At 43.6% G+C, this 25,015-nt stretch overlaps 2 protein-coding genes across 2 annotated transcripts; both read left to right on the top strand.

The window, feature by feature from the left end:
- The first annotated feature begins 10,453 nt into the window (after positions 1-10,453).
- Positions 10,454-21,244, top strand: LOC127345621 (poly [ADP-ribose] polymerase 1-like). The gene is made up of 15 exons (XM_071828667.1): positions 10,454-10,668; positions 11,187-11,339; positions 14,874-14,934; positions 15,587-15,650; positions 15,763-16,020; positions 17,080-17,317; positions 17,405-17,517; positions 17,609-17,685; positions 17,774-17,937; positions 19,197-19,388; positions 19,516-19,624; positions 19,917-19,999; positions 20,090-20,227; positions 20,669-20,851; positions 20,946-21,244. Exons 1-15 carry the CDS (start codon positions 10,483-10,485, stop codon positions 20,991-20,993), a joined length of 2,067 nt encoding a protein of 688 aa, XP_071684768.1. The 5' UTR covers positions 10,454-10,482; the 3' UTR covers positions 20,994-21,244.
- A 1,553-nt stretch (positions 21,245-22,797) lies between these two features.
- On the top strand, positions 22,798-24,341 carry LOC127345616 (chitinase CLP-like). Its single transcript, XM_051372105.2, has 2 exons — positions 22,798-23,721; positions 23,795-24,341. The coding sequence occupies exons 1-2, from the start codon at positions 22,871-22,873 to the stop codon at positions 24,177-24,179; spliced, it is 1,236 nt and encodes a 411-aa protein (XP_051228065.2). The 5' UTR covers positions 22,798-22,870; the 3' UTR covers positions 24,180-24,341.
- Positions 24,342-25,015: the final 674 nt, after the last annotated feature.

Here is a 25,015-nt window from a genome sequence, read left to right as displayed (position 1 = left end):
TATATATGATACCGTATCATAGCACGTAAAACTAGAAAACTTAATGGCAAACACATCTTGTACACATATTTGCATTGAGATTCTACAAAACATTAAATACAATGATACTATGATATTATCTTATGATACTATGCACTGTGGGGTAGTATCATAAACTAGTATCATGTGCATGATACTAGTGTATGATACTTCCCATTGTGACTAGTCTAAAGGGTAAGCAGAAATATCTATTTAGCTATGTTTAATGCAAGGGGCCATTTTTTTCTCTTTCTCATGAAGCTTCTATTTTTTCATTCAGATATGTACATGGAGTTTCAAACCCGAGAACTTCCTTCTCAGTCAACCTGGCCCAGGAACAATGGTGTCGTGGCTGGCTTGCTCGCTGGCCATGCCTGCCTCGCATCGCAGCATGATGCAGCGCTCTATCAAGCTCGCCAAATATCGTGCGCGCTGCTAAGGTAAAGTGCTACACGCTGGTGAGGGGGTGTCGGCCATCAGTATGCAGCAGCAATGCGAGCCACGGAAGCTGTTGTCCGCCACTCGCTGCAAGGAGCGCCATGAAATGGTAGAGAGAGCACAAAAGCGGCTATCGTAGGGAGTGCGCTTCTTCACCGTGCAATCCGTGAGGCCACTCCACCGTAGCAGGCCCGCGAAGCGCCCGGCTTCATGCTGTTATTCTTGTCGGAGGTGCTCGCTAGGAAAACGTCACTCCCGCCGCGCAGCTGGTGAGACACCTCTTGTCTTCTATCTCTGCCACCTATCTTGTACAGAGCGCTACCCTGAGTATAATTTTTCTATCTTGCCCCGTTTATACGGATATATCCTCGAAGCTTCCCTTTGTAGGTTCATCAGTCATTTACTGTGTGATTGCAATAACTTAGTGCAGATTGGTCCAACCAGAAACTTACACATTTTTTTGAATCCAAGGTTGAATAGTAGTTTGAGCTAACCAAAGAGCCTCTCGTTTTGAGAACTCCTCTAATTTGAGCACATTGGATGCATCAAAATTTCTATTTGTACTGATCATATCATCTCAACCTTTGTTAGAACCATCCATGGATGTGCTTACAAGCTTAAGTCTTATGGTAGTATTTTTTTGCATTAGTTTGTTGCTGCCTTGAATGACACTTGGTTTCTGTCGTATCTGAAACATGATTGCAATTTTTGTTTTTGTCTTATGATCAGATGTTCTGGAACCTAACCTGAGAGAAGAACTTGGTTGTAGGCTTGTACTCCCTCCTTGTACAAAATTTGAGTCAATTAAAAAGGACCGGAGGGAGTAGCATTTAGTTCTTGTGGAACCTACGAAAAACAAGTACTAAAGTTCTGTTACTACACATATACACTTTCAGGACATGATTTCTACTATCTACAATAAACTATGTGTGCTCAATTATGTCTATTTGTTTTCATTAGTGTGATCTATTATGAACTGATAATTATATGATTATAATTAGTTCAAAGCGTCCCTGTTGTCAAGCTGCTTGCCCCAAAGGCCACCACCACGACCTTGCCGCCCGTTTAGGAGTCTAACAAGACATCCTTGTCTGCGCTCCAATCGACTTGATTACTTTCTAAATTATGTTGTGCTTGTTGCATCGTTTGTATATGCCTGTGTGGTTGCTCTTACTCCTTGTATTGCCCACCAAGAACTGTTGCAAGTGGTGGCAAATTAATTCGAGTACGCTTTTCTTGTAGGATCATATCAAGAGGCTAAAAACGGTAACAGTGGCCTTCTCACTCTTTGATGAAATAGTAGATATGTATGCTAGTATGGCGGTAGTTATGTGCCTGATAAGATCTTGGAAATGCAATGGAGTGAATATTTGGTAAGACCATCCAAAGGAAGTTTGAACCCAGGGCCAGTAGCCTTCGAATTATCTCTCCTATGCATGATGTAACTTGCAATCCTAGTGTTGAAAGTGTCCTTAGCATCTATCAATCGTTTCTTAAGAATGTGCTCTACTGTGATATTAAAGGTTATTACATAGTGCTATATTGTTTTGATGGTTCTGAGAGTTTATCATATACCAGATTCCTTATATTGGCTTGGTTGTGTATTGATTGAATTTTGCTGTGACACCTCTTATCGTAGTTGGGAGGGACCATGCCAGCAATGTCGCATGATGATGGAGACCTCTACCCCAAGACACAAGAGCAGTAACAAGGAGCTCACGGTGCTAGGTTTAAAAAAGGAGCTCACCGTGCTTCCCGACACACCAAGGTATCATGACCAATAACAACAGGATAAAGTTGGCTTGCTAAATGGAAAACCGTCCTGGCCCCCTGTGATGCCACTTCGCTGCCGTGCTCATCCCAGGTTTCTTGCTCTTGTTTTGTCGTTGTCTTTGATATGAGGCTGCTGGTATTCGAAGTGAAGGATCATGATAGTGCTAGTATGGTTTCTAACTAAATGATGTTGTCATCTCCTGTCAAGCTCCTCATAAACATCCCGTGGCTTTGCGGCGTCGACTTCGTCGCCGACGGAGTGCCTCCGCCGACGGCTCACTCGCATCTCTGATTTGCGCCTCGTCGTGCATCCGTGCCGTGACGGCGATCGAGGCCGGGCCGCTGCGTGCGCCCTTCCGCCGTCCACGTTGTGGCGACGACCGAGGCCGGGCCACCGCGTGCGCCGTGCCGCTGTTCGCGCCGTGGCGGCGACGGAGGCCGGGCCTCCGTGTGCGTCCTTCCGCCATCCGCGCCGTGATGGGCACTTCATTAATGCACTTTGATGCATGGATGGTTGCAATGTTTATTCACCAATCACTAATGGAAGGATTATCAATTAAAGCAAAATGGAAAATTCTCTATTTAATTCACCTCTTTTTTGGGTGGAAAAGTACGGCTTCACTTGGAAAAGAAGTTGACACAGATTCATCGCTCAAAGAAATCTAACATTTCTCTATAGGTGGTGATAGGAAACAAATATTTATATTCCGAGTAAAAAGTCTCCATCAGTCAAAACAAAGAAAAACCATTCATGGGCAAGCAAATCTTGTAAAAAAATAAATATTACTCTCTCTACCTGATGCAAAAAAATCCATTGAACCGAAGTAAACATTCTCGCCATCGGTTGAAAGAAACAAAAAAAAAGCTGGAGAAATTCATGCATGGCTAATAAAATCCTGCCGAGCCGCATATCATACCGTACCTTGCATTAGTTTGTTGATGCCTTGAATGACACATGATTTCTGTCATATTTGAAACACGATTGCAAATTTTGTTTTTGACTTATGATTAGATATTCTGGAACCACCTAACCAGAGAGAAGAACTTGGTTGTAGCATTTAGTTCTTGTGGAACCTATGAAAAAACAAGTACCGAAGTTTTGTTACTACACATATAAACTTTTAGGACATGTTTTTTTTACTATCTACAATAAACTATGTGTGCTCAATTATATCTATTCGTTTTCATTAGTGTGCACTGTTCTGAACTGTTAATTATATGCTTTTAATTAGTTCCAAGTGTCTTGTTGTCAACCTGCTTGCCCCAAAGGCCACCGCCACAACATTGCCGCCGTTGTTCAGGAGTCTAACGGTACATCCTTGTCTGCGCTCCAATCGACTTGTATTACTGTGTAAATTATGTTGTGCTTGTTGCGTCGTTTGTACATGCATGTGTGGTAGCTCGACTCCTCGTATTGCGCACGAAAAACTGTTTCAAGTGGTGGAAAATTAATTCAAATATGCTTTGCATGTAACAAACAAGTAGGATCATGTCGAGGCTAAAAACGGTAGCAATGGCCTTCTCACTCTTTTATATAATTAGTAGATATATATGCTAGTATGGTGGTAGTTATGGGCCTGATAAGATCCAGGATAAGATCATCCAAAGGAAGTTTGAACCCAGGGCTTTCTCCCGTACGCTTTGTATTCCCTTTAATACAAAAATCTACATCGTAGGGACTTCCCCTATGGTCAAGTTGTCAAAAAAGAAGTTTGAACCTAGGGCCGCTTATCCTTCATATTATCTTCCCTATGCATGATGTAACTTGCAATCCTAGTGTTGAAATTGTCCTTAGCATGAATCCTTTCTTAAGAATATCCTCTACTGTGATCTTAAACGTTATTATGTAGTGCTATATTGTTTTTGATGCTTATGAGATTTTATCATATACTGTATTCCTTGTATTGGCTTGGTTGTGTATTGATTGATTTTTGCTGTGACACCTCTTACCAAAGGATTGGGAGGGACCATACCAAGAATGCCGCATGATGATGAAGACGAACATGTGTTCCTCGCGGATGCCTCTCGCCTGGTACACAAGAGCAGCAACATGAAGCGCACACTCGCTAGGTTTCAAAAGGAAGGAGCTCACGGTGCTTCCCGACACACCAAGGTATTATCACCGGTAACAACTGGATAAAGTCGGTTTGCTAGATGAAAAACCGTCCTCGGCGCCAGCCGGTGCCATTTCTGTTGCCTTGCTCATCCCAAGTGTGTTGCTCTTGTTTTGTTGTTATCTCTGAGATGGGGCTGCTAGTATTCATCGTGAAGGATCATCAGGAGGTGGCGTTGCTCTGCCATGGCAAGTTTTCTTGACCGAATTACAATGCTAGTAAGGTTTCTAACTAAATGTTGTTGTCATCACCTATCAAGCTGTTCACTAATAAGGTTAGCTTAATTGGTGCTTATACTTGTTGACATGTGGACTCTAATCTTTTAATCACATAGTAGCAAAGGTGTGGGTTTGATGTATATAGATGATTTGATTTGCACTTGTTTGGTATGAGATGCCCCCTTAAATTATCAGTATGAAGGTTGGAAGTTGTTTGTTGATGTGAAGCCAGAGCTGTCTTAGTTTGATGGTAATACCCTGTTGTAGAATTCTCGCTGAACATAGGAAGTATTTCTTTGTAGGAAGTATTAATTATGTGCCCCATTCCTCAAATGTGTAATCCTATTGGAAATGGCAGATATAAGAAAGCATCAGACCCACTTTAGAGTTGCAAAATGAGTTTGCAGTTGGGTATTTTGGTGGCATAACCTTTCATGATCTCATTTTTGTGTTACCTCGAGTTAGTTCTATGATTTCCACATCAGACCCACTTTATAGCTGCCAAATTTTGTCTATATTTCTAATTATAGAATTGAGATTCTAACAAGGCATGTGGTTCTAGTTTCATCACCAGCAAAGAGATCTCCTTGAGATGACAGAAGAAGAATCCTTTGGGAAGCCTGAAATGCAGCCATCTTGTTTCAGATATGTGCTTCTGTTTCATTGTCATAGACAGTTAGGATTCCAGTTGCCTTGTAAATTAGAATTCCAGTTGTTTATACATGCTGCGTGCCCTTGATCATGTGGTAGTTGTTGTTGTCGCCGACAGATGGAGGATGCTAACAAAGCTTGACATGGTCTTGGTCGCCTGAAGCAACAAAGCGCCACATGATGTGGAGGGCTAAATGGCAGCGTTGAGAGAGTTGTTGATTTTGCTGCAGCTTATAGCGAAGCTGCTCCTGCTGTTGTGGCAGAGGATCTTGGTGCGGATGTTCTGTTGTAACTTGGGTGTCAATTTTAGAAATAAACATCATGTGGCTCTTCTATTTGCTTTTGTTTGATTGGTTTAGGTTAGCAGTTTTGAACATGGATCACTTTCTGTACGGATGCAATGTTTTATGCATCAATCATTAATGGAAGGATTATCAATTAAAGCAAAATGGAAAGTTCTCTTTAATTCAGCTCTTTTTTGGGTCGAAAAGTACCGCTTCACTTGGAAAAGAAGTTGATACAAATTCATCGCTGAAAGAAAATGAGCACTTTTCCATAAGTGGTGACAGGAAACAAATATTTATATTCCGGAGTAAAAAGTATCCACGAGTCAAAACAAAGACAGAAAAATCATCCATAGGCAAGCAAATCTTGCATGAAGTAAAAAAAAAACAAATATTATTCTCTCTAGCTGATGGAAAAAAATTCTCTCCATTGAACCGAAGTAAAAATTATTGCCATCGGTTGAAAGAAACAAAAAAAAAATAGCTGGAGAAATTCATGCATGCTAATACAATCCTGCCGAGCCTCATATCATACGGTACCTTGGATAAAAACACAACCAAACCTACAAGGGAGAGTGGAGACGTACTCAGTTTGCTAGTAGTCTCCTTGGAATACGGAGCAATTTACTTTGGTACGTGGGAGCGTGGGAAGAGAAGGAGGTGTTATTATGAAACATAGTAATTAGTGGAAGAAATGAATACACTAATCCAGGTCATCAATCCATGGCACCACTCTTTTTTAGCCGTACATCACTCCTCTACTCCCAACGAACAGCCAAGATCTTCTCGCACCAAGCAACAGTCTGGAATCGGCATCCATCTTCTAGCTTTCCTCCACCCACATGCCCCTATTTATACAAGGCCATGGTCACACTGCCGCGTGTCGGCTAGCGTGTGACTTGTGACTTAGACTTTGATCTTTGTCGAGGAGAGGAGAGGAGAGGAGAGGAGGCGCCATGGACTTGCATGAGGTGCGGCGTGGACTCTCTCGCTGGATTCGATTCATCGGAGTGGCGCCCCGGTGAGTAGTCACTCCAGTTGTTTCTGGCCGCCGACAGCACTCGAGGCGAGCTTGCCGTCACTCCTCCGGACGTCCTCGTACTCGATTCCCTGACCGGCCGGCAGCGGGTTCTTCGTTTGGCAAGGAATCGAAACGATGTGAGGTAAGCCGCAGCACTATCCATCATTGAGCAGGTTCCCTCCGTTCCTATCTAGCATAATTCCTCTGTCGATTTCTTTCATGGATTAGCCAGTGAGCCAGCACTATGGAGAGATACAAGATACTTCAAGGCTTTTGGTTGTTTTTTTTATTTTTCTATTGCAATTTTAGGTTTTCCGGAATAGTAACTATGGATGGCGTTGATCGTGATTGACAGCAGCGCTAGCTTGTTTGGACCAGAGGAGCATCCTGTGTCAGCAACCACCATCTTTGTCCAGTATGTCTATGGTGAAAAATTCGGTGGTAACCACTATCTTTTGGCCCAGTATGTCTATGGTGAAGATCTTTTTTGGCATTGCTAGTAGCCGTCATCATCTGTCTATGGTGAAAAACTCATAAAAGGAAGAAACTAATCTGTATACGACTCGAATAACGTGGTACCCGAGACTTGGCCTCCTATACAAAAGCCAGGAGGGGCCTCCGAGTAAGGACTAAGCAATCTAGAAACTCGTACACACTAGGCACCAAACCCTAGCTACTCCACCATAGCCAATCTTGACGGCTCTTGTAATCTCATCAATTGATACAAGAACAAGCGTAACGTAGGGTTTCTCCTTCCTAAGCCTGGCTGGGTAAATCATGTGTGTTCTCTATGTGTTGCGCTTGGCTGTAGTCGAAAACCACTACCACGTCTTCTTCCTTAAACCCAAGTCCATAAAGTATGGGCATTGTCGTGGTTACCCCACGTCACTGCCACCTTAAGAACCGGTACTACTGTCCAGAGGCTAGCACTGAGAGTCATGTCCACGCCAACCAATGGACACCCCGTACTACCAGACCTCAACTCCCGTACTACCGCTACCAGCCTACCACTCGAGGGCCGGTACTATCGGACCTAACTCTAGCACCGGAAGATGCCACTCAAATCTCACCAATGCCTTATTATGCGCGACGCCGACTGGACACATCGGGACTAATGGCCGATAATACTGAGCCGCTACCGGGCAAGTCTAGTAGGGAGATTGAAAGAGTTTTGTGGAGTTGGCTAAAATTTTCTTAGGACGTGGCATGAACCTGATAGGAACAATATATTTCATAAAATATTTATGTGTGACATGTACCTACAAGTATGAATCATCGACCAATAGCGGGATCTGGAGATCCATAATGGCTCCCACATATTCAACGATGACTTTAGTGATTGAATGAACCATTCACATACAAAACCAATTCCCTTTGTCATGCGATATTTTACTTGTCCGAGGTTTGATCTTCGGTATCACTCTATACCTTGTTCAACCTCGTCTCCTGACAAGTACTCCGGAGACTCCTCGTCTCCTGACAAGCTGGGTAAATCATGTGTGTTCTCTATGTGTTGCACGCAGATATATTGTGATACAAAACACATTGCAATCATAAAGAGATATAAATAAGCACTTCACTATGCCATTCATAACAGTGAATAAGTATTCTGTGAAATATAGCCTAAGAGACCCACACGGTGCACACACTGTCACCTTTACACACGTGGGACAAGGAGTCTCCGGAGATCACATAAGTAAAATCCACTTGACTAGCATAATGACATCTAGATTACAAGCATCATCATATGAATCTCAATCATGTAAGGCAGCTCATGAGATTATTGTATTGAAGTACATAGGAGAGAGATGAACCACATAGCTACCGGTACAGCCCCGAGCCTCGATGGAGAACTACTCCTCCTCATGGGAGACAACAGCGTTGATGAAGATGGCGGTGGTGTCGATGGAGAAGCCTTCCGGGGCACTTCCCCGTCCCGGCGGCGTGCCGGAACAGAGACTCCCGTCCCCGCATCTTGGCTTCGCGATGGCGGCGGCTCGAAGGTTTTCTCTGGTTTCGTCGAACGTGGTAGGGTTTTCGCGACGGAGACTTTAAGTAGGCGGAAGGGCAAGGTCGGTGGAGTCCTGGTGGGGCCACACACCAGGCCGGCGCGGCCAGGGCTTGGGCCGCGCCGCCCTATCGTGTCCCCACCTCGTGGCCCCACTTCGTTTCCTCTTCGGACTTCTGGAAGTTTCGTGGAAAAATAGGACCCCGGGCGTTGATTTCGTCCAATTCCGAGAATATTTCCTTACTAGGATTTCTGAAACCAAAAACAGCAGTAAAACAGAACTGGCACTTCGGCATCTCGTCAATAGGTTAGTTCCGGAAAACGCATAATAATGACATATAATGTGTATAAAACATGTGAGTATCATCATAAAAGTAGCATGGAACATAAGAAATTATAGATACGTTTGGGACGTATCAACGTGCTCCAGCTCACACAAGGACGCGGCCCCAGCTGCAGAAGGAACAAACTGCTGCAGTTGTCCCTCCATCGAGGCGCTCTCATGGTCGCAGCCCATGCCGCTGGCCAGGCCGTTGCATATCCCGTCGCAAATGTCTTTGCTAGCCCGCAGGGAAGTAACGTCAGGGTTAGGGTCACTTGGCGTCTTCACGAGGTTGCCCATCTGCATAAGAAGCCGCGTCGCCTTGGCATTCCAGTCGTGCAACGCCGCAGCCTCAGCAAGGAGCGGCGCCATTGCTCCTCGAACGATTTCGTTTAGCTCGGAGCGGATCGCCGCTGCTTGGGTAGTGCCGAAAGCATGCACGAGCGGATCGCCAGAGGCGGACGGCTCGGCAGAAGGCAGGCTCGGGGCAGCGACCTCAGCCCAAGAGCGTGCGCCCGGAGCGAGAGGAGACGAGACGGTTGAAGCAGGGGCCGTGCGCTGGACAGGAGGCCGCTTCTGGGAGTTACAATTCTTGCGGCGAAGATGGCAATCGCGCTCCTGGTGGCCGGAGAGGTTGCAGGTGAGGCAACGGATATCGTTCTTGCAGTCGGCAGCACGGTGCTTGGGAGCAAGACAACGAGAGCAGAGACCGGCGGTCCTCTTCATGAAGCGAATCAAGCTAGCCTCCTCCCGGGCGGATCGCCGAGGCATGTCACGCGCCGCACAGACGCCCTGTCCCCCGTGAAGACCTGGCCCGTCCCGAGCGGCGCTTCCAGGATGGCTCGAGCCAATCCTCAACCTCCCGAGCAGGGGACGCCGCGCCAGGAGGCGAGCCGCAGGGCCCCTCCCCACCCCGCTGGCTGCGCAGGTCGACGATGATGGAGCACAGCTGGCCAGCAGTGCGGGCGCCCTCCAAACTGGCGGATATTTCATAAAATATTTATGTGTGACACGTACCTACAAGTATGAATCATCGACCAAAATCTCTTTAGTAGTGTTAGCGGTGGTGCTACTTATTTTTTATCATTGCATCTTTTTTCTTGAAAAATGATAGCTTTTTATTGATTTAGTTCAATTACAGGGTATGTTTGATTCAAAGGATTTCAAAAGCACAAGAATAGGAAAATTGTCAATTCTCGTAAGATTTTCTTAGTCTTGCTCCAAAGGCCCAATAGTACATGTAGTGGCCATTTTGAGGAGATTGCATGTTCTAGAAAGCAATTCTAATTGATCAATAAATATATGCCAATACATATGAACTTCATTTACTGCAGAAGCCACTTTGAGTTTTCTTGCTGGCAGCTTTAGTGGAGCTGAAGCTCTGAAACAAGGCCTAATGTCTTGCTGAAGTAGACTCTGTTCCATATTGATTGGCGCTGATTTAGTGCAACTTTGATGCTGATTTAGTACAACTTTGTATTAAATCAGTGTCAATTAATATGGAACGGAGGTAGTACTGTTGATTACACAGACCTGCTTGTGGTGCTTCTCTTTTTTGTCATATCACGCAGTATTCCGCTGCTTCACTCTGTATAACTTCTTATAGCTCTTTTGTTCTCTTGCAGTGCTGATGGGATGCTGTTTGGAGCGCTGGGCCCTTGCCCAGTCTGTACTAGCTGCCTCTACTATTACGGTGGTCACTATCAGTGCAATGGCTATGTTTCAGAGTGGTCCAAATGTACCTACACAACAACACAACCTGTCCGCATTAAGAAGAAATGGAAAATCCCTGATGAAATAAAGAATGATTATCTTACAAAGGTAGGGAGTCTTGGTGCTTCTCAAGCTATTTTTTTTACTTCTCTAGTTAGAGACCAGCGTCTTAGAGCTAATGTAGAATTTGAACCCCTTGCAACTTCTCTGATGTTTTTTTTCCGCTCCTTGTGTACATATTCATGTAAACATTTGTGTCTTTTTGTTTATTAATAGAAACCATACCATAGGTGACTACCCTACTATTTCCAGGTAAATAGAAATGTGGGATTTGCCTAAGGACTCACAAATTTAGGTAAACATCAAATGCTCCCAATTGGTAGATCGATGGTTAGAATCTGTAAGGGACCACAATGGTTTGGACCCTCTCAGCCCCAAGCCCCCAAGGCCCCAACTAGCTTCTGCCCGGGCTATCTAATTCCCAAGCCCGACTTCTGTTTCCTTGAAGAAAACAAAACTGAAAGGGCTGTGATAAAAGTATCAATAAGCACAACTTACTAAGAAAAAACAACTTTTATCTTTTTTTTTTCTGCAGTTGAAGGTTAACAAATATGTCTATCTTGCAGTGGTTCAAATCTCAAAAGGTTAAGAAACCAGATAGAGTTCTTCCCCAAATGACACCTCAGAAGTCTGTAGGCCAATCAACTCAGCAGTTTCCCATTGGTGAAGCATTGGATAAGTTGAGAATCTCTGTAGTAGGACAATCTAAAGACGTTGCTGTAAGTAATCTTCACCACTTATGTTCTTAGGTTATTTTCTGTTTTGCTTGCCTCTTTTCATCTTTTGGTTACTTCTACATGAAATGCCTAAGTTTCAATTAAGTGCAAAGTTAATTGTGAGAATCGGATCTAGAACAAGCCAGGTATCCCTCTTCCCCAAGAATCCATACTGACAAGCTGTCTTGTGTTGTATGCTGTCTTGTTGAAGCGGATCAGAAAGAGTACCCATTACTCAAATAATCTCTAGTATTTTGTGGCTGAGGTTTTCTGATTATTTTTCAGATATTAGTTTGCCTGAATGCATCAATTTCTTAAAAGCCCTAGATAGCTGTGTATCAATTGTTTCTGTGTTTTTCAACAGTTTCTACAGTTTACGACATAGCCATATTCATTGGAATATGCAGGGCTAGCTTGTTAGACTATCTCCAATCTTGCATCCATCCAAAGCAAAAAGGCAAGGTTTTTTCCTCCAATGTACAACACTAATGGCTTGGATCCACCTTAGAATAAGAGTAGGAAGAAAAAGCCCATGCGTTGCGACAGATTAAATTTTATTGAGTACTTTTTAGACCATGAGAACATTATTACTACATCTATCCCATGAAATTTGTCATAAGTTTATCTAATTTTTTATGTATCCTAGACACAAAGTTGAGACAATTTTTATGGTGCGAAGGGGGTATTTAATATAAAAGAAACTATATTCTACGAAGATGCGAACTTACAATAGCTGGCCATTAGAGAATTTCTATGTCATTTGGAGAACTCTAAATTAGTGCATCTTGATGGAATCATGTAATTTTTAAAGAATGAAACACATTTATGTGGTGGCAGTAATAAAAAGTGCATAAGAAATTCTGTATCTGCAAAAAAATATTACGTGAGACATGCCTCACAAAAAATGATTTTGCAAGGAGATTTATTTGATGTTGTGTTTCTTGAAACAAAAACTATTAGTATTAGAATTATACATAAAAAAATATCATGAAGTAGAACAAGTTTCTTTAAGGCAATTACACAATCTCATCTGAATTCTCAGTACTTGACGTTGATGTTGACATCGCTGCTGCAATGCCTAAGAGCATCTCCACCAGAGAGCCCCAAATCATAGCCGACAGCGATTTGGGGTCCTAGTGAGTGAAAGTGGTCACACCGGCGATCCCTATATGAAATCTAAATCATCATGTGCCCAATAAAAGCGCTGGCGAGCCCCAACCGAACCATCTGCCAAGGGAGGCTATCGGGCACCGACGAGACAAGCAGCAAAACTCCATGTAGGAAGATTCCCGCCGGCCCACACGTCAAGCTTCTCTCTCCCCCCCCCCCACCTACCCCTCTCCTTTTTAATTTCCCACCTACCATCCAAACACTATCTCTCCTCTGACATATGCTGTTGGCACATGCATGTGTGCTGCCGGCTAATATTTAGGAGTCACCGGTGGAGATGGTCTAATCAGACACATTCCGAAGTTTCGGGTAGCCAAATCTATCCCCATTAGTTTCTAGCCGATCAGTTGAACATAGGAAATATTCATAGTTTCTTTTCTGATCCTTTGATCAAACCTGCGTGAACTCCAGGCCATCATCTGTCATTCTGACATTCCATGCGTCCCGGCCGCCTTGTTCTTTTCTTCGTCCTGTGTGCAGATGTTTTGTAGCTTCCACATAAAGGATCAATCAAACCTGACCAACAACAGTTCTTCTTTTCTATCGGTAAGGAACATGATTCCTTGCTGCATTGGTTAGGCAGAGAAGTAGAGAGTTAAAATTGCGATTTACGCGGGCTCGCAACCTGCAGACTTCGTGCACGCTTGCTTCGCTTAAACAGATCGACAGCCGCAAAGTCTCCTTCGAGCATAACGCGAGTCGTGTGAACAGCGGCCATTGGCATGCATCCTTGCCGCACACCACTGTTCTCAGCCAGCTCCTAGCAAAACAGCAGGAGACTGTGGAGCGGTGGCACATGCATCCTAGACTGTTCCTATGTGCGTCGTGACGGGATCGAGAAAGTCCAGGTGGGCAGAGACGACCGACTTGATCGCGGCTGCGCTTGGTGAGAGGCAGAGAAGATAAGAATGGTGCCCACGTACGGCTGAAAGCGTCCTAGCACAATTACTCAATTCCTTCAACGGGGATGTGCTGCTCCAGGTGCAGACGCCTAACGGAGACACGATGCAGCAGCCAACGGACGGCACGGGGGCCATCAGTCCCGACGTGGAAGCGGCTCCGGCACGCAGGTGGCTCTATGCTGAACCATTAATTGATCACTGTTTCCCTTCCTTTCGTCGTGCCGGCGAGGTTGACCCGAAGGGACGCTGGTTGGCGCCGCCACCGCCTGTTTGTTGACAACACCGGGAAGACCTAATTTATCGATCTTCTCTTGTTTGGCCGGGCCAGAATAAGAATATATTCTCCCGGTTGGCTGGGCCAGGTATATATAGAAACCCCTAGCAAGGCTTGTCGTGTCTGGATCGAACTCTCAACCTGGCTAGCTAGGCAGTTTGTAGTTTGGATAGGACTGTGTACGTGCCAATGTGGACTGCCCGCGATCGACAGACAGATCGATGAAACCAATGAAGGCGACTATACTGTACGCACGAAAGCGCAATTTGACAGACCAAACCACGGAAACATTAGCTCCTTTCTTAGTAACTAAAGAAAAGGAATTAAGTGATGCCTTCTGTTTTCTTCCCTGGCTTTCTGTCTCTCCACCTCCAAAACTCAACCGGCAATCATCCAAATCCACCACAAATGATGCCAGCTCTCTCCTCTGGGTACTGAAAGTGAAATCCTCATGCTGGCCACCTTAGAATAAGAAAAGGAATTAAGTGATCCCTTCTTTTTTCTTCCCTGGCTTCGGTGTCTCCACCTCCCAAACTCAACCGGCAATCATCCAAATCCACCACAAATGATGCTGGCTCTCACCTCTGGGTAATCCTCATGCTGGCCGATGGCCATCCATGCCATTTCCCCATCCAACTAGGCCTCTTATATGGTTCTAATGTTTATAAAAACCTGTATCTGCCATTGTCACCAACAATGGTGAGAGAAGAGCAGCGTGGATGGGAAAGGAGCAGCGCATGCAGCGTGCAGTATCTTACCTTAAAATTAATTGTTTGGAATCAAACCAATATGTTGGTGACTTCAAGCACCATCTGCTTTCTGCAGTGTATTGGAGCAGCTTGATATTCCCTTTAAGTCACTATTCTGCAATACTGCGGTTGGTCAGGAGTAAAAGGAGTGGGGTGTTGAATCTTCTTTTTCTTGTAAAATTTATTTCCTGTCAGATGGGTTGAATTTCCTCATGTGTTCTGGCACTTTTATTTTGGACCAGATTGCTACCGGAGGTTCAGATCCGCATGTGATATCCTGTTTTTCTGTTTTATTTCTCTGCGACTCATGCGTACATTTTATAATATGTAGTTAGGGAATTAGTGCGGGACTGCGTGTCCTTGTTTCAAATGTTGAGAATCCATGCAACTTTTCCCTCCTTTTGTAAGTTTTATATTCATTTGACCAACTTAACTCTTGTAGGATGAGTGGAAAGAAAAGCTTAAACTTGCCGGTGCCATCTTCAATGCGAGGGTTACCAAAGGTTTTTCTTTTGTACTCTAGAACTTTTTTATTTTGTGCTCGCGTATTTGAACTTCTTGTACAATTTTTGTATAGCATTGGAGCCTAGATGACCTTCGTGTACATATATCAGTAACTGAGGTAATTGTTTTATGGAGTAGCAGTAAAGGGAAGATGGTATCTTAGTTTTTTTGTTATGGAATTATGATGCCGCCCTGTCTGCTGTACCACCCTTACGATCTAACGTCGGTTCCTGAGATTTGCAATTTTCTTCATCTTCACTGTTGCACACCCTCATTTCACACCTTAATAAAGATAATTCTACATTATGGTCTTGGTTTGGCACTTTAACTACCACTTAATCATTAGTTCATTTTCGGTGCCTAGCATGAATAGAGATGGATAGTATAAACTAAATATGGATTAGTTCATCACGGAGTAGAATGCTGCATTGCGAAATAAAATATGCAAACCTCAGAGCACAAAGTCAGGGTCTGGGTCCAACTACCGCTTAATTCCCAGTCCATTTCAGTACCTAGTATGCATAGTACAAGCTAAGTATGGATTGGTTCATCACAGAGAGTACAATGATGTATCTTGTGTAGACATAAAACAACTTGCGAACCTTAAAGCACGATGTTATTGCACTATGCTTATTTTCACCTGCATTGCAGATATTAATTGTCTAGTTTCTTGTGGTGGGCTTGATAATGAGAATCCTGAAGTCAGGAAAGCAAGGTATCATATTTTCCACTTTCTATTGCTTTCGAGTATAACTTGAATTAATTATTTTTGCTATGCATTATTGATGTTGAATTATCACTTTATATACATATGAATTTGTTTGCAGGAGGCTGAAGATACCAATCGTAAGAGGAGATTACCTTGGAGAATGCATTAGGAAAAATAGAGTGCTTCCATTTGATTTATATAAAGTTGAGACTACCTTGGAATCATCAAGAGGTAGCACAGTTACTGTTAAAGTTAAGGGCCGAAGTGCTGTTCATGAGGCCTCCGGTTTGCAAGATACGGGCCATATTCTGGAAGATGCTAAAAGCATATACAATACAACCCTAAACATGTCTGACATGACTCAAGGAGTTAACAGGCAAGGATTTTGCTCACTATCTTTTGTGAAATTCGTGACATACATTGTGAGTTAATGGCGAATAGTGTCTACTAGTTACATGTTACGGCACATTTCATTTTTTTTGATATAGGGAATATATTAATATCGTGAAGATACGTCACATTTCATTAACAGTTTTAGTAAGTCATGTAGGTCATTTTTACTTATCGTTTACCCCCTATGAGCCCATTCCAAATATCCTCCTTTGACTGTATTATTACTTTCCCTTCAACTTCCGGATTTCTACGTGAACTTCATTTGTTAGGAGAAAATATATGGTACAGTGAAGCAATGATCTAATTTGCTGGTATCTAGGCTAATTTAGTGCCATTAATGTAAAAAGGGCAATCATTTTGGTTACTATTCACATTCTTTTTAGTTTCTCAGACTCGATTTGGGTTTATCTAAAATTTAGAAGGATGGTTTAATACTCTACTTCCTACACTATCTCTTCGTCCATTGAGGGTTAATCCTAGAGGGGGCAATTTAGTAGGACAGACTAACTGAGCCTGAACAAGGTCAAAATCAGACTGGAGGCGCATCCAAGTCAAAGATGCAATATGTATGCGCACAGCAGCGAGAGCTCGTACATAACTACATCGTACATAGTTATGGCATGTTTTGACATCCATTGGATCAAGCTGGCACCAGATGGTATAGAATTGATGGCAGAAAGTATCCACTGAGGCCATGTTGCTGGAGCATTAGGTGCTGCGACATGGAGCAGCTAATCTCAGTTTGTTAATAATTAAAATAGAAAAAGGATACTTTCCTGCCGTACCTGACATTGCGTGCAGAAAATCCCTACAAATTAACTAGACTAAATATATGAGTGTAATACTAGCAATTTCCAGAATAAAACAAATGCGTGAATTTTACCTTGTTTTGCTTTCTTTCCTGTCGGAGATTGATTGTCAGGAACAGAAGCACTATTGCAGTGGGGAAATAACTAGAACACTAATTCTTCTATTGCTTAGTTACATAGGTTATTGCTCACCCTACTCCATCTCTTACAGTTTTTTTGTTTTGTTTGTGAAGCTACTATATACTTCAGGTAATTGAAGAGGATGATGGAAGTGAATGCTATGTATTTAGAAAGTGGGGACGAGTTGGCAGCGAAAAAATTGGTGGAACAAAACTGGAGGAGATGTCAAAAACTGACGCAATACAACAGTTTAAAAGATTATTTCTTGAAAAGACTGGAAATCCCTGGGAAGCATGGATACAAAAAACAAATTTCCAAAAGCAGCCTGGGAGATTTTATCCGCTTGATATTGTAAGTTGTTGGAAAAATGTTTATTCACATAGTTTTATTCCTCCATTTTGTTTATTCTACCGGATGTTCGAATATACATTGGTGTAGGATTATGGTGTTAGGCAAGCACCAAAGCGAAAAGACATCAGCAAAGCAAAAAGTTCACTTGCTCCTCAGTTGCTGGAACTCATGATGATGCTTTTCAATGTTGAAACATATAGGTAATGCCTTGCTTTTCTTATTCAAGGAATTGCTTCCATGCATGCATTTTCTTTTAAAAAAATCAAGTCGTTACTCACTATTTTGTTCCAGGGCTGCTATGATGGAATTTGAAATCAATATGTCAGAAATGCCCCTTGGGAAATTAAGCAAGGACAATATACAGAAAGGTGTGCTATTTTGATCCTTGTGGAGCTATTTATTTGTGTTATGTACAACAAATTATGACTTGAAGATTCTTACCTGCATTTTGTGCAGGATTTGAAGCCTTAACTGAGATACAGAATCTATTGGATAACACTGGCAACCAAGAACTGGCTCTTAGAGAGAGCTTGATTATTGCTGCAAGCAATCGTTTTTTCACTCTTATTCCTTCTGTTCATCCACATATTATACATGATAAGGATGACTTGACGATGAAAGTATGTGCCTATTGCCTTGCATTTTATTCTGTCAGTTTGCAAAAGTATCCTATGCATAGTCGCACTTTCTAAGTTGTGCCGACTTATTCATGTGGTTGATGTATAATTGTTTGTGTTTGCAAAAAAAGAAGTCCTATGATAGCAATGCAACGAGGAGTTGATTGCTGAACAGTCAGACTTGTTCCTTGATGGCTTGTTCAGTTTGGTGGGGATTGAAAGGGTTGCAAGTCAAAATCCTCCCAAATCCACTCCGATCCTCTTCGACCCACCTGAAGAGGGGATTAACCAAACAAGCCCTAAAAAATAGATGAAGTAAAACATACAAAATATGGTGCTGACAGAGCCAGAAATAAAGCACAACTCTTTTAGGTTTTGTTTGGTACTAGAGTTTTAGTGGGGATTGGCGGGGATAATCCGCTCCAAACTTTAAATCCCCACTTACCCCCAATGCGGCCTTGTTTGGTACTAGTGTTTCAGTGGGAATTAGTGGGGATAATACTCTAGAGTATTGGGTGAATCACTGCTGTCACCCAATCCCCACAAAACCCCATCCCCAATCCACTAGGTAGGGGTAGAGTATTGGGGATTGAAAAAATTACACTAAAATTTGGGGGAAAAGTGGGGATAAGTGGGGATTAAACTCTCTCATACTCTAGCACCAAACATGCATTGGGGATAAGTGGGGATTTAAAATTTGGAGCGGATTATCCCCGCTATTCCCCACTAAAACTCTAGTACCAAACAATGCCTGCATGTTTGGTGCTAGAGTATGAGCGAGTTTAATCCCCACTTTTCCCCAAATTTTAGTGTAATTTTTTCAATCCCCAATACTCTACCCCTACGTAGTGGATTTGGGGATGGGGTTTTGTGGTGATTGGGTGACAGCAGTGATTCACCCAATACTCTAGAGTATTATCCCCATTAATCCTCACTAAAACACTAGTACCAAACAATCCCTTAGGTGAAAAACTGAAAACAAAACTGATGCTCATATGGTGCTGCTACTCATGGTGCAAATTCTCAACATTTCTCACGGTTTGCTTGATCTCTGGCTCACACTTGCAAGGAAATTATAACATGCTATAGTACAATGCACATTATTTTTTCCTTTTACACATTTCTTCTTTGGCCTTAAAGTTTTCGTTGGATTTTACCAATTTTATCTGTGATCTTGGTTCATGAGGTTCTTCTGATGTCCACTTTTTCTTGATTATAATTTTAGTTGTGTTATACCTAGCTGATTTGTAGGTTTTGTACAGGTGAAAATGCTTGAAGCTCTGCAAGATATTGAAATTGCTTCTAGACTTGTAGGCTTCAATGGTGACAATGATGAATCTCTTGATGAGAAGTACAAGAAACTTCACTGTGACATTACCCCGCTAGCTCATGACAGTGAAGATTACAAGCTAGTCAAGAAATATCTCCTCAACACGCATGCTCCCACTCACAAGGTACGATGCAAATTCTTATTCATAGAAAATAATTTGTTTATGTGTAGATTGAAGTATACAGATGACTTACTTTGTGTCTTGGCTTTCATATGCATGTTGACCCATGTTTTGTTTTGCTAATTTGAAGGATTGGTCCTTAGAATTAGAGGAAGTTTATGTGCTCGATCGGGATGGAGAATCCAACAAGTACTCGAAATATAGAAACAATCTCCATAACAAGATGCTATTGTGGCATGGTAAGCAATTGTTTTGAATTCCGCAATCATATTAGTTATAGCAGTATGTCAAAAGGTATCTTTCAAAAGTTAGAAGGTTCTGTCCCTGCTGCTTTTCTGCTCATAAGTGAACTGGGAAAGTTGGGATTCTTGTCAGTGTGCAGTGTAGCATGGTTGTGCCTTTTTTATTTTATTTGGAGCAGTTCACTTATCTTACTGCATTGTCTCAGGTGTTCAATTTGTTTGCTTGCCTTCTCAGAATTCCTTTTTTTTTTTCCTCTTCCATTTCATGACTTTAAAACTCAATTTGTAGGTTCAAGGTTGACAAATTTTATTGGAATTCTTAGCCAAGGACTAAGAATAGCACCTCCTGAAGCTCCTGTGACAGGCTATATGGTTTGCTCTTTAATCATTTTATACATGCTCTAACTCAGCTAAATTATTTGTTGAATATTTTAAGGTGATGTTTCTTTCACATGTTGACAGTTCGGCAAAGGACTCTACTTTGCAGATTTAGTAAGCAAGAGTGCACAGTATTGCTATGTGGATAAAAACAATCCAACTGGTTTGATGCTTCTTTCCGAGGTTGCTCTAGGAGACATGCATGAACTAAAAAAAGCCACGGTGAGATATAAAATATCTTGGTATTGAAAGGGCAAATCTAATTGCCAATGTTAATTTTTATCCTTGCATTTTATGCACCAGAAGAAACCTGTGTGATTTGGTTGCCCTGTCAGCTATTTTTCTAGAACTTGTTAATCAAGCTTTCTATTTTATTTCTCATTGCGGTGCTATATTTCAGTGCTTGTCAACAATTCTAGCAAAAGGTCCAATGAGATAGCAGTTAGGTCTCCATTGTTCCACTATTGTCCACAGCGCTCAACGTAAACGATTTCCTAATCTTGTGCCTTCCGTGAAGTGGTAGTCATGTTTTTACACTTTTAGATGTTCACATCTTCACGAGCATGTATCCAAATGTGTTCTTCCAGTACTCAACTTTAGTGTTGCCATTAGTTTTTCATTTCTCATGTTTATCCTGGCTTAGCACCCATACTTATCCTGCAGCCGATGGACAAACCTCCAAGAGGGAAGCATTCAACCAAGGGCTTAGGAAAAACTGTGCCGCAGGAGTCGGAATTTGTGAAATGGAGAGATGATGTGGTAGTGCCTTGCGGTAAGCCAGTTCCAGCATCTATCAGGGCATCTGAGCTTCTGTACAACGAGTATATAGTCTACAATACGTCCCAGGTTTGGACACGTTATTGGACATACTTATCAAGCTTCGCTATTGCAGCTACTGAAAATTGCTTCTGATCTTGCAATGAAACCTTCTCTTTGGCAGGTAAAGATGCAGTTCTTGTTGAAGGTCAGATTCCATCACAAGAGGTGACTGGAATACTGGGGAGAATTTAGTTAGATTCCAACTAAGATAGGTTATGTCGCGACCACATCTGATCCATTTTGGGAAATATAGCATGGGCATCAGTGTGAGTGGCGCAAGTAATCCCCTGCATTGTCTTCTGTTGATGATGATTGCTAAATCGTTTGAAACTACTTTGTCTGTTGTTGTCTTTGACATGTCAATTGTGCTGCATTACACTTGCACGTATTTAGATTTGAACCTGATGTAGCGAATTTGAAGTACCAGCGTGCTATGTGCCTTGTCCTCCAAAGTATATGCAAAACTGAGGTTGGTATCTTCCTCGACCAGGGAGCATGCGTAGAAGTTTCTCTTCCACTGTGCTCCCTTCTAGGGAAGAATTCTGCAGAAAAAGCTCTCCTGGATGAAAGTCGCAAGTACGGCTTTGACCCTACAAAAGAGATGCACAAAAACCTTGGCCCTTAACAAAAGAGAACATATTCTTGATCCTCTAATTACCGCATCTCCCATCTCATTTGCCGCTTGGTAGACTGGCATGTATTATCCCCAATTTCATCTAAAAAAGGGTATTATCCCCCATTTGCTCTGTTTGGTGCTGTTGGACGGAGCCGATGTGTTGATTAGGTGCTGGCGGTTCCCATCTCACCACCTGCTGAGGTGTACTGAAAGAATCTCTAGATATGTAGCCAGAGTTGAGGTAATTACATAGAATTACAATCTCAAGGACACTTGTTACACACTTGCACATCAATAATTTTGTGTCCTCATTGGGAGCTTGGAGGTATTGGGCACCAAAAAACCGGATCAAACAAGTGCACACACTTTATTGTGGTATCTTTGGCAATGCACTTTTGCAAACAAGCCCACACACTTGATCGAGGTATCTTGCGAAGATACTCATCAGTGTAATCATCCGGAATTATGTATACTAACATGTTGCATGCAAGTATGCAACATCCAGGAGTGTTGTATGCTAGTATGCTCATTGCGCTGGATTACACCGATGATTACAATTTGATTTACTACTGATCTACTGACATTTTACTACCAATGGTATGCAAGAACATAAGGCATATTAAGTATGTTAGTATGCAATGTATTGTCAGTGGTATGCAAACATCCATCTCTAACGGGTATTAAGTAGTCGCTTGTCGGAGATGACGACCGTCAGAGAAGGCTTAGCTCAATGGGCCAGAAGAAGGTTTATGTTGACGCGAAAGGAAGGACCTATTGTCCTGACACGGCAAACGGATTTCTTAGTCCGTCAAAGACAACTCTCAGCGACAATGATTTTCGTGCTAGTGGCACTTCATTATTTTCTTGGTATTGAAGTCAAGAAGGTGCATGAATCATATCATTCTATCTCGGAGAAATATGCAAATGACTTGCTTAGCCGTGTGAATATGTAGATATGCAAAACTGTTGGTACTCATTCGATAGTGTCCGATATGCAAAACTGGTGAAGCCTTGGGTAGTGAAGACCCTACCGCATTTTGCCATAATATCACGATATCAGCACATAGTATCATGATACGAAGAGCGAGCCAAGGTTTAGAAATCTTGACTTTCTGCATTGTCAACTCTTCGGTATCAGTAAACAACTGCCACTTCGACTCTACAAAATGGATGATCTGCGAGTGCCAATCCACACGCCGCGCAAATCCAAAAGTAGTATAAATACATTGGTCACCTGAGCCATTTCTGTAATCATCCAAAGTTCCAAACCATCTTAATTCCCAAATCCCAAGCAATTAGAGATGTCTGCCCAAGCCAAGCCTAGCCACAATCCTCGTACGAACTATGTGTTCCACCGTGTCATCCTCTCGTCACTCGTCTTGGTGCTGTCATGCTCATGCACGGTGGCGAACAGTGACCGGCAACCACCAATGATCTCAAAGATCGCAAAGGACCCCGTCACCTCCCTCTACACCATCTCCATCAAGGCCGATCAGTCGCCGCTCGTCGTCGACCTCGCCGGCTCGCTCGTTTGGTCGACGTGCCCGCCGTCAGCGGCGGCGCACAGCACCGTTCAGTGCGAGTCCGCCACGTGCGCCATAGCCAAAGAGCAGTCCCCGCCTCGCTGCCGGTACGTGGACGGCGGCCGGTTCTGGGAAAACGGCCAGCCGGGGTCGACGGAGTGCGCGTGCACCGTCCACCCGCTCAACCCGGTCACTGGCGAGTGCTCCACCGGCGACCTCACGAGCCTCGCCATGTCGGCCAACACCACCAACGGGACCATGGAGCTGCGTCCGGAGGAGTCATTTGCGGTCCTCGGCGCGTGCGCACCGAGCCGCCTGCTGACGTCGCTCCCCGTGGGCGCCACCGGCGTCGCGGGGCTCTCCCGCGGGCCGCTTTCGCTACCGTCGCAGCTCACCGCGCAGCGCGGTTTCGGCAACAAGTTCGCGCTGTGCCTCCCCGACTTCGCGATCTTCGGCGACACGCCGGTGTACCTGTCGGTGCCGGACCCTCGGATCTACATCGACTACACGACAACCATTCCATACACCCCGCTCGTCACCAACCCGGCGAACACCGGCGGGCACTACATCCCTGTGAAGGGCATCTCCGTGTCGTGGCACGCGGCAGACGCTGCGGCGGCCCTGCCCCGCGGCGCGCTCGACATTCACGTCCGCACCGGCCGCGGCGGCGTCGTGCTCAGCACCGCCACGCCGTACACCCTCATGCGGCCCGACGTGTTCCGCGCCTTTGCCATGGCCTTCGACGACGCCATAATGAGGTACACATGTATGCTTTCGCCATGAACCATGCCACGGCATCACCTGCGAAACTGAGCTCGATCGGCCGTGCAGAGGGAAGATTCCGATGACCCCCATGCGGAGGGTACAGGCAACGAAGCCGTTCGAGCTGTGCTACAACGGCGCGTTCCCGATGCTGAAGCGGAGCGGCTACGACATGCCGTACATCAAGCTTGAGCTGGGCAACGGCGCCACGCGGAACTGGACTCTGTTCAACAGCAACTACATGGTGCAGGTGGAAGGGGCAATGTGTGTCGGGATACTGCCGATGGGGCCACGCGGCATGCCGGTGGCCGGCGAGCCGGCGGTGGTGATCGGTGGGAAGCAGCTGGAGGATAACCTGCTGGTGTTCGACCTGGAGAAGCAGCGGCTCGGGTTCAGCATGCTGCTCCGCTACCAGTTGTCCAGTTGCAGAAGCAGCAATTTCTTCAGAAACTGAACATCGGTGCACTTGACGGCCGCCGGCTCCATGGCATTAATAAACCGAGAGTTAGTTCTTGTTCACTTGTAATTTGTACCGGCTAGAACTTTCACTATGACTGTGCAGTTGTAATAAACCTACTCCGTACTTCTTTTGTATTTCCAAGTTATCTCTGCTCGTTCTAAGCCATGCTATTAACCACTGACATTTTAGTTCATTTGTCATATCGGCTAGCATATAAACATTTTACAATATGACAACAGCAACGAAATAAAGTTAGGGCAACCAGGGAGGATAAAAACAAAAGATGAGATTTTTAACCTCTCTAAATAAGACAAGCCAAAAAACTGACAAAACCAAAACCACAATATCTTACGCATGCAAATTCAAATTAAGGGAAACAATTTTGTTGAAAAGATAATGACAACTAGTATCCAAGCAAAAGGTAACCGGCAAGGAAGAAAATACCAAGTAGAGAGGTCTGCAACCTCCCTAACCGAAGAACCAATAAAAACTCTAACATAAAAATACAACAAGAATTTCATACAAAATCTATTTTTGAATAAATAGAGCTTGTCACGAAAATAACCATGAGCTCTAAAACACCTTGTGGATAAAACCAAATAACAACCAAAAAATATGATGCCAAATATGTAAATATTTGAGCTCTGTACAACATGTACGATCAATTTACTCATATCAGAGCTCCTCTTGATAGTATGGCTATCTATTGTATAACCCGGTCTTTTCAAAATAACAGGATACATGTAAAATGAAAACCTTTCAAGGTTATATTGTTGCCTTGCGCATGTTCCACTTGAGTTTGATGATGATGATATTATCCATCTTAAGAT

Source organism: Lolium perenne, chromosome 3 (genome assembly GCF_019359855.2).
Source record: "Lolium perenne isolate Kyuss_39 chromosome 3, Kyuss_2.0, whole genome shotgun sequence".
Taxonomy (NCBI): Eukaryota; Viridiplantae; Streptophyta; class Magnoliopsida; order Poales; family Poaceae; genus Lolium; species Lolium perenne.
This window is presented reverse-complemented; position numbering and strand designations above follow the sequence as displayed.